This window comes from Lutra lutra, chromosome 10, assembly GCF_902655055.1.
Source record: "Lutra lutra chromosome 10, mLutLut1.2, whole genome shotgun sequence".
NCBI classification, from domain to species: Eukaryota; Metazoa; Chordata; class Mammalia; order Carnivora; family Mustelidae; genus Lutra; species Lutra lutra.
In genome coordinates this window covers 108,421,457-108,438,345 of record NC_062287.1, presented here as the reverse complement: position 1 = coordinate 108,438,345, position 16,889 = coordinate 108,421,457, and the positions used below count along the sequence as shown (strand labels likewise).

The 16,889-nt window shown below is 42.0% G+C and overlaps 1 protein-coding gene across 2 annotated transcripts in view; it reads right to left on the bottom strand.

Annotated features, from left to right (window-relative positions):
- PACS1 (phosphofurin acidic cluster sorting protein 1) overlaps window positions 1–16,889 on the bottom strand; it is a 144,577-nt gene that overhangs the window by 34,405 nt on the left and 93,283 nt on the right. For both annotated transcript variants that reach the window (XM_047691524.1, XM_047691525.1), the window contains exon 2: window positions 8,373–8,460. In XM_047691524.1, coding sequence (XP_047547480.1) covers window positions 8,373–8,460 — 88 coding nt within the window. The remainder of the gene's footprint in view (window positions 1–8,372; window positions 8,461–16,889) is intronic.

Here is a 16,889-nt window from a genome sequence, read left to right as displayed (position 1 = left end):
ACCCAACTGCAGGGCGCCTGGGTGGCTCAGTCGGTTACGTGTCTGCCTTCAGCTCAGGTCATGATCCCAGGGTCCTGGGACTGAGCCCCACATTAGGGCCCTTTCTCAGTAGGTAGTCTGCTTCTCTCTCACCCTCTGTCCCTCCCCTGGCTCCTGCTCTCTCTCAAATAAATTCATAAAATCTGAAAAAAAATCCAAACTGCACCAGCTAAACATGCCCAGAGAGAATCATATAATCAGGTGAACTGGTCTGTCTTAATACATGACCCCAAATCAGTAGTGTGCCGACAAGGCAGCCTGGCAATTACTCTGTATTGTCTCAAGTCTTTTCACTTTTCTACTCTACTTGATGATGGTTTTATATCTTCTCTTTTTTTTCTCAAACCCCTAACACCTCCTTACCTCTCCTCACTCTAAGCTAGTAACTTGATTCCTACTTTGCCTACAAAATGCAAGCAATGGGAAAAGGGCTCCCACAGCTCCCAGCACACCTACCTACTAAGTGCATTGGTGCTCATGTATCCTGTATCCCTCTTGTTCTAAAGACAAAGGCTCCTCTCTCATCTAAAGCCAACCGCTCCACCTGGATACCAGAGCTCATCCTTTCTCACCTGCTCAAATGGGCTCTTCTACCCAGTCTTTCCTCTCCCACATAATCAGCTTTCCTTTTTTTCTGGATCATTTCTACCAATAAACATGCTGTTATTTCTCTCATCTTAAAAAAACCAAAACCAAAACCCAAACCAAAAAACAACTCTCTCATCCTCATGTGCCCTGCTGGCTACCAACCCGTACACTGCCTTCACTTTACAGCAAACTCCTCAAGAGTTGTCTGTTTTTACTCTCCTGAAGTCCTCTTCTTTCATTTTCTCTTAAATGCATTCCAGTCAATCTTCCTATCTCCACCAGTCCACCAGAAATGCTACTGGCAAGGTCCCAAATAAACTTCACTTTAAAAAAATCTGATGACCTGTTTTCATCTCCTTTGACCCATCTGCAGTTTTTGATAGAGACCATCAGTCTTGACTCCAGCAACACTTCCTTCACCTGCCTTCCAAACCCCATACCCTCTTGGATTTCCTCTTATCTTCTGGCTACTCTCTCTTGGTCTCCTTTTCAGGTCCTTCCTCTCCTCACTGACTTCCTAATGTTAGAGTGCCTGGGGTCTTAATTCTTAGACCTGTTCTCTTATCTATGTTCACTCTACTTCTAATTCTCTCACCCAATCTTGGGGTCTTAATTAAATATACTCTTCAAATTCTATCTCTATCCCAGACCTCCCTCCTGGACTCTAAATCTATATATTCAATTGTCTATTCAACATCCCTTCCTGGACATCTAACAGGCATCTCAAACGTAATACGATAAGCTGAGTTTTAGATCTTTCCCTCCAGAGCAGCTTTACCCACAGTCTTCTTCATCTCACTTAATGGCATTTCCACCCACCAACTGCTCAAGAAAAAACTCTGGTGGGGAGCCTGGCTGGCTTGGTTGGTACAGCATGTGGCTCTTGATCTCATGGCTCTTGATCTCGGGGTTGTGAGTTCAAGCCCCAAGTCAGGTGTAGAGAGATTGCTTAAATAAGCTTTGAAAAGAAAAGAAAAAAAACTCTGGTGCTACCCTCCTCTCTTGCCTGAATCACTGTTATGACCCGTTAACTGGTCTTCCTGATTCCTCTTTCCCACCTGTAAGGGTCTTCACCACACAATAGCCAGAGTGATAGCATCTCTCCTTTGCTTGAAACCCTCCAATCCACACAGACTGAAAGCCAGAGACCTTGCAATTATCTGCACACATCCTGTCTCCCCTGGTGTTTCCATTCCTCTCTAGCTTCACTGGCCGCCTCCTCCTTTCTCTTGATTCTGTCAGACATATGCCCGCCTTAGCCTTGCCTGGCCTTTTGCCCTCTACTTAGACGGCTCTTTCTCCAGATAGTGCATGGCTCCCTCCTTCACCTCCTTCAAAGTCTTTGCATAAATGTCATCTTCTCTGTGAGGCCCACCCTGACCACCACATATAATCTGTGACTTCCCTCACCTCTGGCATAGTCCATCCCTTTATCTTCTTTTCTTTCTTTCCCCACAGGACACATTTCCTTCCAACAGCAGTGGCCCTCACTATTTGAACTCTTGCTATCCAAATATGTGCCATAAATACTCTACCCCAATTGCATTATCTGAACTGCAAACCTGTTCAACTCAGTCTGGGTGTGCAGGTAACAGGACACAGAGTGCAGGGCAGTCACAGCATCACAGTGAGCACTGGCATTTTTTTTTTTTTTTTTATATTTTATTTACTTGAGAGAGAGTGAGAGAGAGAGCACCAGAGAGTAGAGGGTCAGAGGGAGAAGCAGATTCCCCGCTGAGCAGGGAGCTCGATGCGGGACTTGATTCCGGGACTCCAGGATCATGACCTGAGCCAAAGGCAGTCGCTTAACCAACTAAGCCACCCAGGTGCCCTGAGCACTGGCACTTTTAAAGCATGGTGCACTACTGTTCTCACCTTTCCCACCCTTCTCCAAAGATTTGCTCTTCATGGGGCCCAGTACTTGGTTCTTCCAGGTGCCTGAGGCACTACCAATTTGGGCCCAATTTCAAAGTTATCTTTAGTATCTTTACATATCATCTTTAAGCTATGTAACAGTATATCTTCATTCGCAGTATAGAAGCAAAACAATTTATATCTGATATAACATCATTACTTACAGCATATAAAAATACACATTAAAGAGTATTTAATGCATTAAAAATTACGTTCCTAGTGTTCTATTTATTTATTTAAAGATTTTATTTATTTGAGAGAGAAAGCGCCCACTCCAGAGAGAGCATGAGTAGGGCGGGGAAGGGAGAGGAGGGAGTAACAGATTCCCTGGTGAATGAAGTGCCTGATGTGGGGCTAGATCCCAGGGCCCTGGGATTGTGACCTGAACCGAAGGCAAGACGTTTAACCAACGGAGCTACTCAGGCACTCCGGTTCCTAGTGTTTTAAATGCTTCTTTTTAAAATATAAGATTATTGGTGAATGGTCACATAGGTAGCTAAGAGTACTGTAGTACTATCTGAGGAAATAGGTGGAGGTTTCTTGGATAGCTGAGAATTCACTGTTATTTTTCCCATTTAAAGAATGGAAGATAGGCATCTGCCATCCAAAATGTTTCCCAGAATGGATTAGATTTCAAGGAAAGTCTGTAGATAATGTTCTTATTTATTATGTTTGTTGTCTCTTTCCTTTTACTACAATGATTCTTAAACTTTTCAGTCTCAGAATCTTTTTATATCAAAAATTATATACCCAGGGGCACCTGGGTGGCTCAGTGGGTTAAAGCCTCTGCCTTCGGCTCAGGTCATGGTCCCAGTGTCCTGGGATCGAGCCCCACATCGGGCTCTGTGCTCTGCAGGGAGCCTGCTTCCCCCTCTCTCTCTATCTGTCTGCCTCTCTGCCTACTTGTGATCTCTGTCTGTCAAATAAATAAAATCTAAAAAAAAAAAAAAAAATTATATACCCAAATAGCTTTTGTTTATATAGGTACATCTATCAATATTTACCATATTAGGAATTATAACAGATATTTAAAAACATGTATTAATTCACTTAAAAATAATAAATCTTTCACGTGCTTACGTAAAAACATTTTTTGTGAAAAATATCTTTTCTAAAACAAAAACAATTTAGCAAGAAGATATCATGGTTTTTTAAAATAAGAATTTTACTGGGATGTAACTCAAACACTATACAATTCACCCACTTGAAGTGTACAATTCAGTGGCTTTTAGGATATTTAGAGTTGTGCAAACATTACCACAATCAATTCTAGAACATTTTTATCATCCCCAAAAGAAACCCCATACTCTTTAGCTGTCACCCTACTAACCTTCTCATCCTCACACCCCAGCTCTAGGCAACCACTAATTTACTTTCTGACGCTATCAATTTACCTACTAGGGACATTTCATATAAATGGAATCATACAATATGTGGCCTTTTGTGCCTGCCTTTCACTTACCACAATGTTTTCAAGGTTCACCCGTGTTGTAGCATGGATATACTTTATTTTTGTTCATTGCTAAAAAATATCCCATTGTACTGATACGCCACCTTTTACATATCCATTCCTCAGTTAAGAGACTTGGTTTGTTTCTAATTTTTAGGTATTATGAATAGATGCTGTAATGAGCATTTATGTGCAAGGTTTTACATGGCCATGTTTTCATTTCTCTTGGGTACCTTCTAGGAGTGGAATTGTTGGGTCATCTGGTAACTAACACTATGTCACACCTTTTCAGGAACTGCAAGTCTGTTTCCAAGATGGCTGTATCATTTTACATTCTCAACAGCAGTATGAAGGAGAGGGCATACTCTTACCTTTCTGCAGTATGAAGGAGAGAGCATACCTTTCTGCAAAGCTCTCTTTTTAAAAATTAATTAATTAATTTAGTTTTATTAACATATAATGTATTATTTGCCTGAGGTACAGGTTTGTGAATCATTAGTCTTACACATTTCACAGCACTCACCATAGCACACATCCTCCCCAATGTCCATAACTCAGCCACCCCATCCCTCCCACCTTACCCCCCAGCAATCCTCAATTCATTTCGTGAGTCTCTTATGGTTTGTCTCCCTCCTGATTCCATCTTGTTTCATTTTTTTCCTCCTTACCCCCCATTAACCCCCGCCCTGCCTCTCAAATTCCTCATATCAGAGAGGAATTATCATATGATAATTATCTTTCTCTGACTGACTTATTTAATGTTTGGCTAATAGAAGACAACAGGATTCCCCTACCTGCTTCCATACTCAAGTTGTTGCAAAATATGATTTTGGTTGAGTATATGAAAAAAATCCAGGGGCGCCTGGGTGGCTCAGTGGGTTAAGCCTCTGCCTTTGGCTCAGGTCATGATCTCCGGGTCCTGGGACCGAGTCCCTTGTTGGGCTCTCTGCTCAGCAGGGAGCCTGCTTCCCTCTCCCCCAACCTTTTCTCTGCCTGCCTCTCTGCCTACTTGTGATTTCTGTCAAATAAATAAATAAAATCTTAAAAAAAAATCTAGACTCAAGAAGATATGAAGTTAAAAAAAGGAGGAGGCTTTTGTAACATTGTTATATATTAAAATTAACAGCAAAAGGACAACATTGGAAAAACTGGGAAATCTGAATAGTCTTTTTTTTTTTTTAAGATTTTATTTATTTATTTGACAGAGAGACAGTGAGAGAGGAAACACAAGCAGGGTGAATGGGAAAGGGAGAAGCAGGCTTCCCGATCAGCAGGGAGCCTGATGTGGGCTTTGATCCCAGGACCCTGGGATCATGACCTGAGCCAAAGGCAGATGCTTAACTACTCAGCCACCCAGGTGCCCCATGAATAAAGTCTTTAATTAATAATATTGTACCAATGATAATTTCTTAGTTTTGATACATGTACCATGGCTAAGAAAGATGTTAACATTGGGAAAAGCTGGGCAAAGGGAATACAGGAACTCTATGTACTATCCCTGAATCTCCTGCAAATTTAAAATTATCTCAAAATAAAATGTTAAAAATAAAAATCCAATCCATTGGTCTATTTTGTTCTTTGAATGGATCTTTTACCTAGCATGATTTTGTAACATCATGCATTTGCCATTTGGAAAACACTGAGTCACTGAGTTAGGCCAATCCTTCAAATGTTATATACTTTTTATTATATAATTTAAAAAATTGTTATCATTACTATCACCACTGATCTCTTCAGAAAAGTCCTTAAGAAATGGGAAGCTGTGAAACTTATAATGACAAACACATTTTCCAAAATTCTAATTTTCACTTGAAAGATCAAATTTTATTTGTCATTGGCCAAAAATATGTCTCAGTTGTTTCCCTTGAAGTGACAGGTTCACTTTGCTCATTTTTTTTTTAAGATTTTTTTTTTTAAATTTATTTGACAGATCACAAGTAGGCAGAGAGGCAGGCAGAGAGAGAGAGGAGGAGGAGGCAGGGTCCCTGCTGAGCAGAGAGCCCAATGCGGGACTCGATCCCAGGACCCTGAGATCATGACCTGAGCCGAAGGCAGAGGCCCCAACCACTGAGCCACCAAGGCGCCCCACACATTGCTCATTTTCAAGAAAATATCTTCCAAGTAGCTGAGTCTGAATAACTAGTTTGTCTATGAGGCCTGCTTTCACTTAAAAATGGTGTTCCATCAAAAAAAGCAGTTTGTTTGTTTATCTATTTATTTATTTGAGAGAGCGCCTGCACATGAGAACGTGGGGCGGCAAAGGGAGAGGGAGAGAGAGAATTTTAAGCAGGCTCCCTGTCCAGTGCAGAGCCTTGGCGCAGGGCTCCATCTCATGACCCAAGATCATGACCTGAGCTGAAATTAAGAGTCAGACAATTATGACTGGCCACCCACATGCACCCCAAAGCAGCTATTTTACTTCACAACTGAATTGCAGAAGTATTGGTTCAAGACAAGAGCATACTTCACAATGAAGCAGAAGTGCTTTATGCATGTTTGGGGCACCTGGGAGGCTCGGCTGGTTAAGTGTCCAACTCTTGATTTCAACTCAGGTCATGATCTCAGGGTTATGAGATCAACCACTGCGTCAGGCTCCACACTCAGCAGAAAGTCCACTTGAGAGTCCCTCTCCCTCTATCCCTACCCCCCAACCCGTCCCCATGCACTCTCTCTCAAATAAATAAATACATCTTAAAAAAAAGGGCTTTATGCATGTTTCCCATTTCTGTTTTATCCTCTCACTGCTGTAATCTCTGTGTGTAGAGCAATGCTTTGCATATAATAGATGCTCAATAAAAATGTATTAAATGAATGAATAAACAAGTCACTGGATAAACGAATGTGATAACATCTGTAATTACTTCCAGCTGCCTGGCAGTAAAGCAATAAAAAATTAAGGATATTTATAGTTTTGGGGTATAATTTTAAATTTTACAGAATGTTAAATATTTAATCAGGAAATAAAGGAAATTATTTCTTTTGGCAAAGGCATTTGACTGCAGGGATGGCAAAAGCAGTGGGGAACTTTCCAAACCATACCAACAGTGTTTGCATTGGAAAGCAACAGCTTTTAGCAAAGCAACAATTCCTGAAAACTGGAACCCTGCCCATGACCTAGAAATGGGTGCAAAAGTGGGACAGGAAGCAAAGACACTGGAAGTCTCTACTTACACATCATTACTCCATACTTGCTTTCTCAACGTAGGGTGCCTGGGAATGTTTCACAGAACTGAGAGGAATTATGTACAAAGATGAACAGGGAGTCAGAATATAAAGTAAGACATGCAGGAATTCATAAGGAGTAATTAAAGTGCCTTAAGTTTTGAGGACGAAATTAAGATAATGTATTTGTCTCGGAAAGAGAGCTGAGGACCTCAGGGCATGGTACCCGCACTGTGAGTGCTAGAGACGTGGAGGCCGGTGAAGCCAGTATTGGAACAACACACCGCTGCACCACAGCTGTCTAGCTAATACAGTCTGCTGGCTGGTAGGACGTTACCATACAGTTCACTATTTTCAATGAGTAAGAATTCACTAAATACACCACTCTTCAGTTGAGGAATCCAGTCATTATTTAACCACTCCAGAATATCAGTGAGCTCTAGGGAGTCATCATTAGGAAGGACTTACCAGTTAAGGAAGGCCTCGTCGTGGAGTTTGATGACTATATATAAATTACCTGCTCTTTAGTTTCTAGTACGACTTCTGCCACCTGGCAATTAGGGGGCAACAGGTAAATTCCTTAACATTCCCAGAGTGCAGTTCTCCCTTCTTTTCTGAACTTCAGGAATGCTTAGAGTATGAATGTTTGTTAATATTTTGGGTTCCTTGAAGATACCAAGTAAGTATAAGCACTTTAATGGGTGGATTACCCAGAAGTTAAATTATTCCAGTAAATTTTTCATTGCCAAGTCAGAAACAATAATCTATAAATTTCTTCTACCTTATAGAAAACCTCCAAAGTGCTTCTCCAACCCATGCATTTCCTTGGACCCAGAAACCCTGAGAGTAAGACTGAAACAGGCACTGGCCACCACAGCAATTTCTGAATCATTTATCACACACTTTAGCATCTGTATCACCTGATCGTCAGACTAATCCTGTTCGATATGCAAGGCAGGAAGGACCAAGTTTTAAATTTTCAGACAAAGAAACTAAGGTTTAAAGAAACTGAGCGGTTTAACTAAGAGACAGAACTGGGACTCATTAGTTCTCATGAACTCAGTCATCTTACACTATTGTTTCTCCCTTGGCTGAGGAGAAAGGGAAGGAGGGAAGGAGGGAAGAGGCAGGCCCCCAGCAGTATTTCTGGAGTCCCAACATCAGGCAAAAAGTTATCCAGCTTCCTTGGACCCTGAACGAACGATCTTGATCAACTCACCTGTAGCTTCACAGCAATGACCACTGAGTTAAGATCTTTGTCCATTTCTTTCAGCATGACAAGTTTCTTCAGGGTCAAGCTGAACAGCCTAGAAAATTTTTGAGAAAGACAATCCAGTCAAACATAAGGAACTTAGGAGAAAAGTGATAGATGATGTTGGGGAAACACTGCTTTACCTAAAGAAAGAATGTCAGATGCCAACCTGTGTCTGCTTTTAGTGAAAGAGCATCCTTCTATTTAATTCTGATACTTGAGAATTGTCAAAAGGTACAATATTCCATGAACTTCTGTGGATATCCAATTATCTCAAGTTAAACTTACACACTTTTCTACTTCTGATACATGGGGAGCAATTTCTGCAGGGAGATGGGTAGGTATACCAACGGCAGGTATGGATGTGTGAGGATGTTGGAAGGATTAAGAAACTTGACCGAGATCACACAAAAGTGGCTGAGCCAAGATGCAAATTTAGGCCTTTTTTTATTTTTATTTTTTTTAAGATTTTTTATTTATTTATCAGAGAGAGAGGGAGAGAGAGCAAGCACAGGCAGACAGAATGGCAGGCAGAGGCAGAGGGAGAAGCAGGCTCCCTGCCGAGCAAGGAGCCCGATGTGGGACTCGATCCCAGGACGCTGGGATCATGACCTGAGCCGAAGGCAGCTGCTTAACCAACTGAGCCACCCAGGCGTCCCTAGGCCTTTTTTAAAAAAATATTTTATTTATTTATTTGACAGAGAGAGAGAGAGAGAGATCACAAGTAGACAGAGAGGCAGGCAGAGAGAGAGGGGGAAGCAGGCTCTCTGCTGAGCAGAGAGCCCTATGTGGGGCTCGATCCCAAGACCCTGAGATCATGACCCGAGCCAAAGGCAGAGGCTTAACCCACTGAGCCACCCACGTGCCCCAAATTTAGGCCTGTCTTAGCCCAGAACCCAATTTAAGTTACTACAAGGCACTTTGTTAGAAAGATAGAAGAAATTATTTTAATTACAAGTAAATATTTTCAACATATATTTCAACAAAAGCTCCAAGGAAATAAGATACATTTCTCCTTAAACCCACACTCACACACAGTTGACTGTAACAGTCCCAGACAGTTCTGAGGTAACTAAGCCTGAGTCTGGCAAGATGTCCTGACTGGAGTTGTTATAATTCATAAGAGTTTGAGGTAGATTCTGATCCTACGTTTTGTTGTTACCCTATGTTTTATTGGTTGAGTATTTCTTACGCAGTTAAAATACAGAATCCAAGGCCTAAACAGAAGGGTCCTTCCCTGATCACACTCCTATTTTAATAATTCCAAGTGCTGGTGAAGATATGGCACAACCTGAAGTCCCCCATATGGCTGGTAAGAGTGTAAAATCATACAATTATTCAAGAAAACCATTTGGTAGTTTATTAGTAGACATTAATTATATTCCTATTCCCATGCCCAGCTACTCCCAAGAGAACCCAAGAAGAGAGTCTGAGATCATGACCTGAGCTGAAGGTAACTGCCTAACTAACTGAGCCACCCAGGTACCCCACTTCTAGCTGTTCTAGCATCCTATAAGGTTAGAAAGAAGGAAAGTGAAGGTGAGAAGGGAAAAGCTGAGTTAGAAGGCAGATGTCATCGTGCAAGCAGTAGACTACTAGTGGTTTAGAGGGTGGTAGAAGCATGGCAGCAGTGGAGGTGGTAAAAAATGGTTTGAATTCTGGATATATTACTGAAGATACACATCAGCTCCTGGGTTTTTGGCCTGATCCTCTGGAAAGGTGGGGAAAACTGGGGAAAGCAGGTTTGAGGAGTTTAAGGTCAAGACTTCAATTTTGGACACTCTAAGTTTGAAATGTCTATTTGACTTCTCAGTAGACACGTTGAGTAGAGAGTTAAATATCAAGTTTGTCTCCAGACTGAAACATCAATATGCAGGTGTGGCACACAAATGGAATTTAAAGTCACAAGGCTGCATGAGAGGATCCATAGAACGAGGACGTACACAGAGAAGGGGTAAGCTCACAAATACGTCACCATTAAAGACAGAAGTGAAGGCAATGAACTAGCAAAGGTCATCAAGAAGGATCAACCAGGGAGGCAGGGGGAACACCGAGTAAATGTGATATTCTAGAAGCCAAGAGAGAATGGCTGGCTGGATCAAATGCTGCTGCGTGGTCAAGACAAAGACTGAGAAGAGATGACTGAATTTAGTCACACGGGCCTAAACAAGAGCAGTTCGACAGACGAATGAAGTTGAAGGCCTAAATGGAATGAATTTGAGAGAGGATGGGAGGAAAGGCACTAGAGAGAGCAAGTATAAAGACACAAATCTGTGGGACCCCCTGGGTGGCTCAGTCAGTTAAGTGTCTGTCTTTGGCTCAGGTCATGATCCTGGGGTCCTGGGATCAAGTCTCGAATAGGGTTCTTTGCTCAGCAGGAGAGCCTGCTTCTCCCTTTGTCTGCTGCTCCCCCTGTTTATGCTCACTCTTTCTCACTCTGACAAATATAAAATACAATCTTAAAAAAAAAAGGCACAAATCTGTTTCAATCCTAGCTCCACCCCAATATCCCCAGTAGTAAACTTCTTGTCCAACAGAAAATACAGTACAAGCCACAGGTGTAACTTTCTTTCTGGTGGTCTGTAATTTCGCTATGTGCTAGGAAGAGGGTACCCAACTGACCAGACCCAGTACAAACCTGGGCACTAGGTCTCTAAGAGCTTCCCTGGTAACATTTCTTAGTTGTCACAATTCACTGTATATTGTGTGACTTCAACTGGGAGAAAATTCTTGAAAGCTTGCACCTGGTTTTGCCCATGTACCCTCTCTCTTCGCTGACTTCACTTTTGTACCCCTCTGAAGAAATAAATCATAGCTGTGACTATGGCTGTGTATTCTGAGTCCTGTGAGTCCTCTTAGGAATCATCGCACCCAGTGGTGGTCCTGTAGAACCCCAACACAGAGTGGGTGGGAAGGGATAATTACAAAAGGGTACTAATCCTGGGGTGATGGATATGTTAATTACCTTAACTGTGGTGATGGTTTCACAAGTATGTATTTATGCCAAAACTTGTCAAATTGTACACTTTAAATATGTGCAGTTTATTGTATGTCAATACATCAATAAAACTTTTTTTTAAAATATTTTATTTATTTGAGAGAGAGAGAGAATGCATACGGGCATGAGACAGTATTGGCAGGGGAGAGGGGCAGAGGGAGAAGGAGAAGCAAACTCCCTGCTGAGCAAGAAGCCTGACACGGGGCTTGATCTCAGGATCCTGGGATCATGCCCTGAGCTGAAAGAAGACTCTTAACCAACTGAGCCACCCAGATGCCCCTAAACTGTTTCTTCTTTAAAGATTTTATTTATTTATTTGAGAGAGAGTGAGAGAGAGCATGACAGGGAAAGGGCCAGAGCGAGAAGCAGACTCCATGCTGAGCAGGGAGCCTGACATGGGACTCAATCCCAGACTCCAGAATCATGACCTAAACCGAAGGCAGTCATTTAGCCAACTGAGCCACCCAGGTGCCCTGTTTCTTCTTTTTATTTTTATTTATTTATTTATTTTTTTAATAAAGATTTTATTTATTTATTTGACAGAGATCACAAGTAGGCAGAGAGAGAGGAGGAAGCAGGCCCCCCCGCGGAGCAGAGAGCCCGATGCGGCGCTCAATCCCAGGACTCTGGGATCATGACCTGAGCCGAAGGCAGTGGCTTAACCCACTGAGCCACCCAGGCGCCCCGTTTCTTCTTTTTTTTTTTTAAAGATTATTTATTTATTTATTTGACAGACAGAGATCACAAGTAGGCAGAGAGAGAGGAAGAAGCAGGCTCCCTGCGGAGCAGAGAGCCCTATGCGGGACTCGATCCCAGGATCCTGAGATCATGGCCTGAGCCGAAGGCAGTGGCTTAACCCACTGAGCCACCCAGGCGCCCCCCGTTTCTTCTTTTTAAAGGAAGGTTCTACCCAGTGTCCTAGAGTCTGCTAATTGCCTATCCAGCATCTATTTCCCCCTTTCTACTTAGTAACACAGCACCAATTTTCACTGAGCATGTTGCTTCTTAATATAAAAGACCATGCTTTCCAGCTTCTTTTGCAGCTCGGTTAGAACACATGGCTAAATGTGGCCAATGTGTAAGTGGACATACTAGGTAGGACTTGTGGGAAGATTATTTAAAGGGAGTCCATTCACCTGACAGATCCTTTTACCTTCTTTTGGTCTGCAAGGCAGGCCGATGGCTTTAGCTCCTGCAACAAACTTGGACCATGAGGAAACCTTGATAATTCAAGCCATGTGTCAGGAACATATATTAGAAAGAGAGGAGTCAGGACCCTTGAGGACACCGCAGGAGCTACTGTATCAATTGTGGACTATTTATCTCCGGAATTTTCATTTCTTTCTTTCTTTTTTTTTTAAAGATTTTATTTATTTATTTGACAGACAGAGATCACAAGTAGGCAGAAAGGCAGGCAGAGAGAGGAGGAAGCAGGCTCACCACTGAGCAGAGAGCCCGATGCAGGGCTCGATCCCAGGACCCTGAGATCATGACCTGAGCCGAGGGCAGAGGCTTAACCCACTGAGCCACCCAGGCGCCCCAGGATTTTTCATTTCTTTAAGTGAGAAAGAAATAAACACCTATCTTACATAAGTATCTTCTTTTGAATTTTTTATTTATGCAGGTAAACTTATTTTTTTTAAAGATTTTTAAATATTTATTTTGACAGAGATCACAAGTAGGCAGAGAGGCAGGCAGAGAAAGAGGGGGAAGCAGGCTCCCCGCTGAGCAGAGAGCCCAATTTGGGGCCTGATCCCAGGACCCTGGGACCATGACTCGAGCCGAAGGCAGAGGGTTTAACCCACTGAGCCACCCAAGCGCCCCATTATTTATGCAGGTAAACTTATTTTTAAGTGATATACCGGGAATAGATTCTCCAGGGTTAGGGTTCAGCCCCCAGCTCTCAAATACTTTTGAGAGAATCAGTTGAATTATTCCCAAAGTTACTTTATCTATTTAAAGTTTGTTTATTTATTTTTTGCAATCTTTACACCCAGAGTGGGGCTCGAACTCATGACCCCAAGACCAAGAATTGCATGCTCAGGACACCTGGATGGCTCAGTCAGTTAGATGTCTGCCTACAGCTCAGGTCATGATCCCAGGGTCCTGGGATTGAGTCCCATGTTGGGCTCCTTGCTCAATGGGGAGCCTGCTTCTCCCTCTGCTTGCGCTCTCTCTCCCTCTCTCTGTAGCAAATAAATAAAATCTAAAAAAAAAAAAAAAGTCACATGTTCTTCAGACTGAGTCAGCCAGATGCCCCCAAAAGTCCATTTTAAAGGGTGATGCCTTATCAAGAAATCCTGGCTTTCATCCTTATGGAAGGAAGGCAAGATATCTCAAAAGTTGAAAGAAAAAAAGGTTCTTTTCATGATCCTTGGAAGAACCAAATTCCTAGACTTCCGCATTTCAGAAAGCTCACTAGGAATCTCTGTGATACAGCGGGTTGGAAGCCAGTTTCATGGTCCACCTTGGGAACACGTGAACTGGGTGAGGACTCTTCTGTACCTACCTCTCTACTTGTCTCCTCATCTAGGGATGAGAAAAGAGGGCAGTTCTAGGTAAAAGTCTTTAACCGAAGGAGGTTTCAAATGGAACGTGTGGCTGGGGTTCCCCGAGAATCCACCTCTGGTATGTCAGTGAAAGGCCAGACAGAGAAAGATGCACCTCTGTGTGCTAGAACTCGAAGAAGTCAACAGTCTGCCTTTCATAAAGTGTATCATAAAGATTGTTGGAATCCAAAGGACTTATAAAGGAGGATCCCAAGTTATTCAGCCCAAAAATAATCTTCCTTTCTGCAAAGGCACTTTGAAAATATACTGGTAATCGGACTCATTTATTGTAATTTTTTAAGACTCCATTTGGAAATGCTAGTGAAGTCCAGCATTAATAAAACAATGAAACATCAAATCAAGGTCCCCTGATTACTCAAAGTGTTTCTTCCTTCTGCATCTTTGTCTTTTCCTGATCCCACCCCTGTCTTTCCTTGTTGGGCAACCTTTGGTGACCTTTGTGTCTCAATTTTCTCACATAAAATGAAGATAACGACAGTGCCTATTTAATAACATGTGATATGGTTTAACTGAGAGAATGGAAGGCAAAACAGGTCCTGTCATATGGTGAGATAATGTAACTGCTACACTTGGAACCGTCATCGTCATCATGATCATTCTTATTTGTTCACTGTTTAAGCCTGTGTTTGATCTGCCTTTTTGGAGAGATTGACTTCGTTCCAATAAAGTAGTGATGCAACTGCCATTCTAAACAGGGAGGGAGCTCCTCCTGGCCTCTACTCTCATTCCCTGTGTCCCAGTCATTTCCTTTCCACTTGACAGGCCCTCGAGCCCTTGAAGAGAACACCCTTGCTGCGGTCATCAACAGTTAGGACAATCGGAGTTAACACTGATGGAGCCTATAACTGGCTTAAAGACTTACTTTTTGCACAGCAAGATTTCCACCAATCACTTACTGTATATGTCTTCACTGTACTTAGCTCTACACTAGAAGCTATGAGGTACTTAGAAAAACGAAGCATGTTCTCTGCTTCTGAGCAGTTTATAATCTAGTCGAGAGGACAGGATTTAAGTATATCAAACAATTATCTAACAAATGTAATGGTGCATACAAAATTAAGTACTACATTACGTAAGAGAGCTTCTTCCTTAGCTCACAGCTTCAGTGAGGACCTACTATTTAAGCCCAATTAAATTCTCTCAAGAAATTTTCTTTAGATCCCAACTGACTGAATCTGAAAGAATAAGACTGTCTACTTGATAAGTTGAGAGAGAATGATACAAAAATATAACAAGAATCTTTTGAAACCTTCCAAATTATTCTATTTTGTGCTTCACTATAAGATGAAGGAGAAACAGCCTTAAATGTCATCTACAAATGGTCCCCAACCTGTACTTCACAGCTGCTTCAAACTTACTCGATGCCAAGCAGAACTAGAGAGACTCGCCAAAAGAAAAACAGTCATATTCCACCCCTACTCCCCAAACTCCTTTCGACCAGGGTATCAATGAAGAGTAAAGTGGCCACATTTTGGACAGGAAAGATGGAAGGAGAAATGAAGATCTGGACGGAATAAAACACTGCACAGTTGGCTTCTGAATCACACTGACAGTCCTTTTGGGACCAGAAGACAAGTGACCTGGATGTTTTTTGCTCCTACGAAGAAATGACTATGTTATATGAACAAATCAATTTTTTTCTCCCCTTTAGTTCTTTAATCACAAAATAGGAAGAAGAAGCTCTACCTTCTCTCTGCAAAAGCATTTATCAGGACAAAGAGCAAATCAAAAGAAAAAAACTTCAGAAAAAGTTTTCCTTTGTGAGAGTAATCTTCATTTTTACAATTGCTTCAGTTTTAACAGGGCACTTAAAGATGTCTGGATGAACTTCAGTGACAATAACACAAAAGGTAAATGTCTGAGCTGTGTAATTTTACTGCTTAAGAAGTTACTTGAGGGGCGCCTGGGTGGCTCAGTGGGTTAAGCCGCTGCCTTCGGCTCGGGTCATGATCTCAGGGTCCTGGGATCGAGTCCCACATCGGGCTCTCTGCTCAGCAAGAAGCCTGCTTCCCTCTCTCTCTCTCTCTCTGCCTTCCTCTCCGTCTACTTGTGATCTCTCTCTGTCAAATAAATAAATAAAATCTTTAAAAAAAAAAAAAAAAGAAGTTACTTGAATATGTAGACATTGAAGTTATAATTTTACATAAAATAGCATAGACTGTGAATCAATGAATTAAGCCAGTATTATTTTAAAATTAGTAAGTCAGGGCATCTGGGTGGCTTAGTTAATTGATTGTCAGACTCTTGATTTTAGCTTAGGTTACGATCTCAGGGCTGTGAGACCGAGCCCCAGCAGGTCTCTGCTCTGAGCATGGAGCCTGCTCGGGATTCTCTTTCTCCCTTTCCCTCTGACCCTTTCCCTGCACATGGGCACGAAAGCCCTTTCTCTCAACAAACAAACAAACAAACAAACAAACAAACAAACAACATTAGCAATGAAAAGGCTTGTGAGGTGTAGAGAGGAATGGATTTTACAATGATTGGGTAAAAGGAAAAAAGACTTCCTGGGATGCTTGGGTGACTCAGTTGGTTGAGTGCCTTCAGCTCAGGTCATGATCTCAGCGTCGTGGGATGGAGTCCCACACTGGGCTCCTTGCTCAGTGGGGAGCCTGCTTCTGCCTCTGCCTGCTATTCTCCTTGCTTCTGCTTGCTCTCTCTCTGACAAATACATAAATAAAATCTTAAAAAAAAAAAAAAAAGGAAAAGGAAAAAAGGCTTCCTGTCCATAACTGTCTCACAAAGAAATCAGATGGAACTAGGCATTGTTCAGATGGGGAAACACAAGAGAATGAGAAAAAACTCAGACCCAAACAAAAAACGTAACCTAGGAATAGGCTTTGGCATGTTTTATTCCCTAGCCATAGGATGTGACTTTCTGTGAAGCAGAGGTACGAAAGTTTATAAGTAAACCCCTAA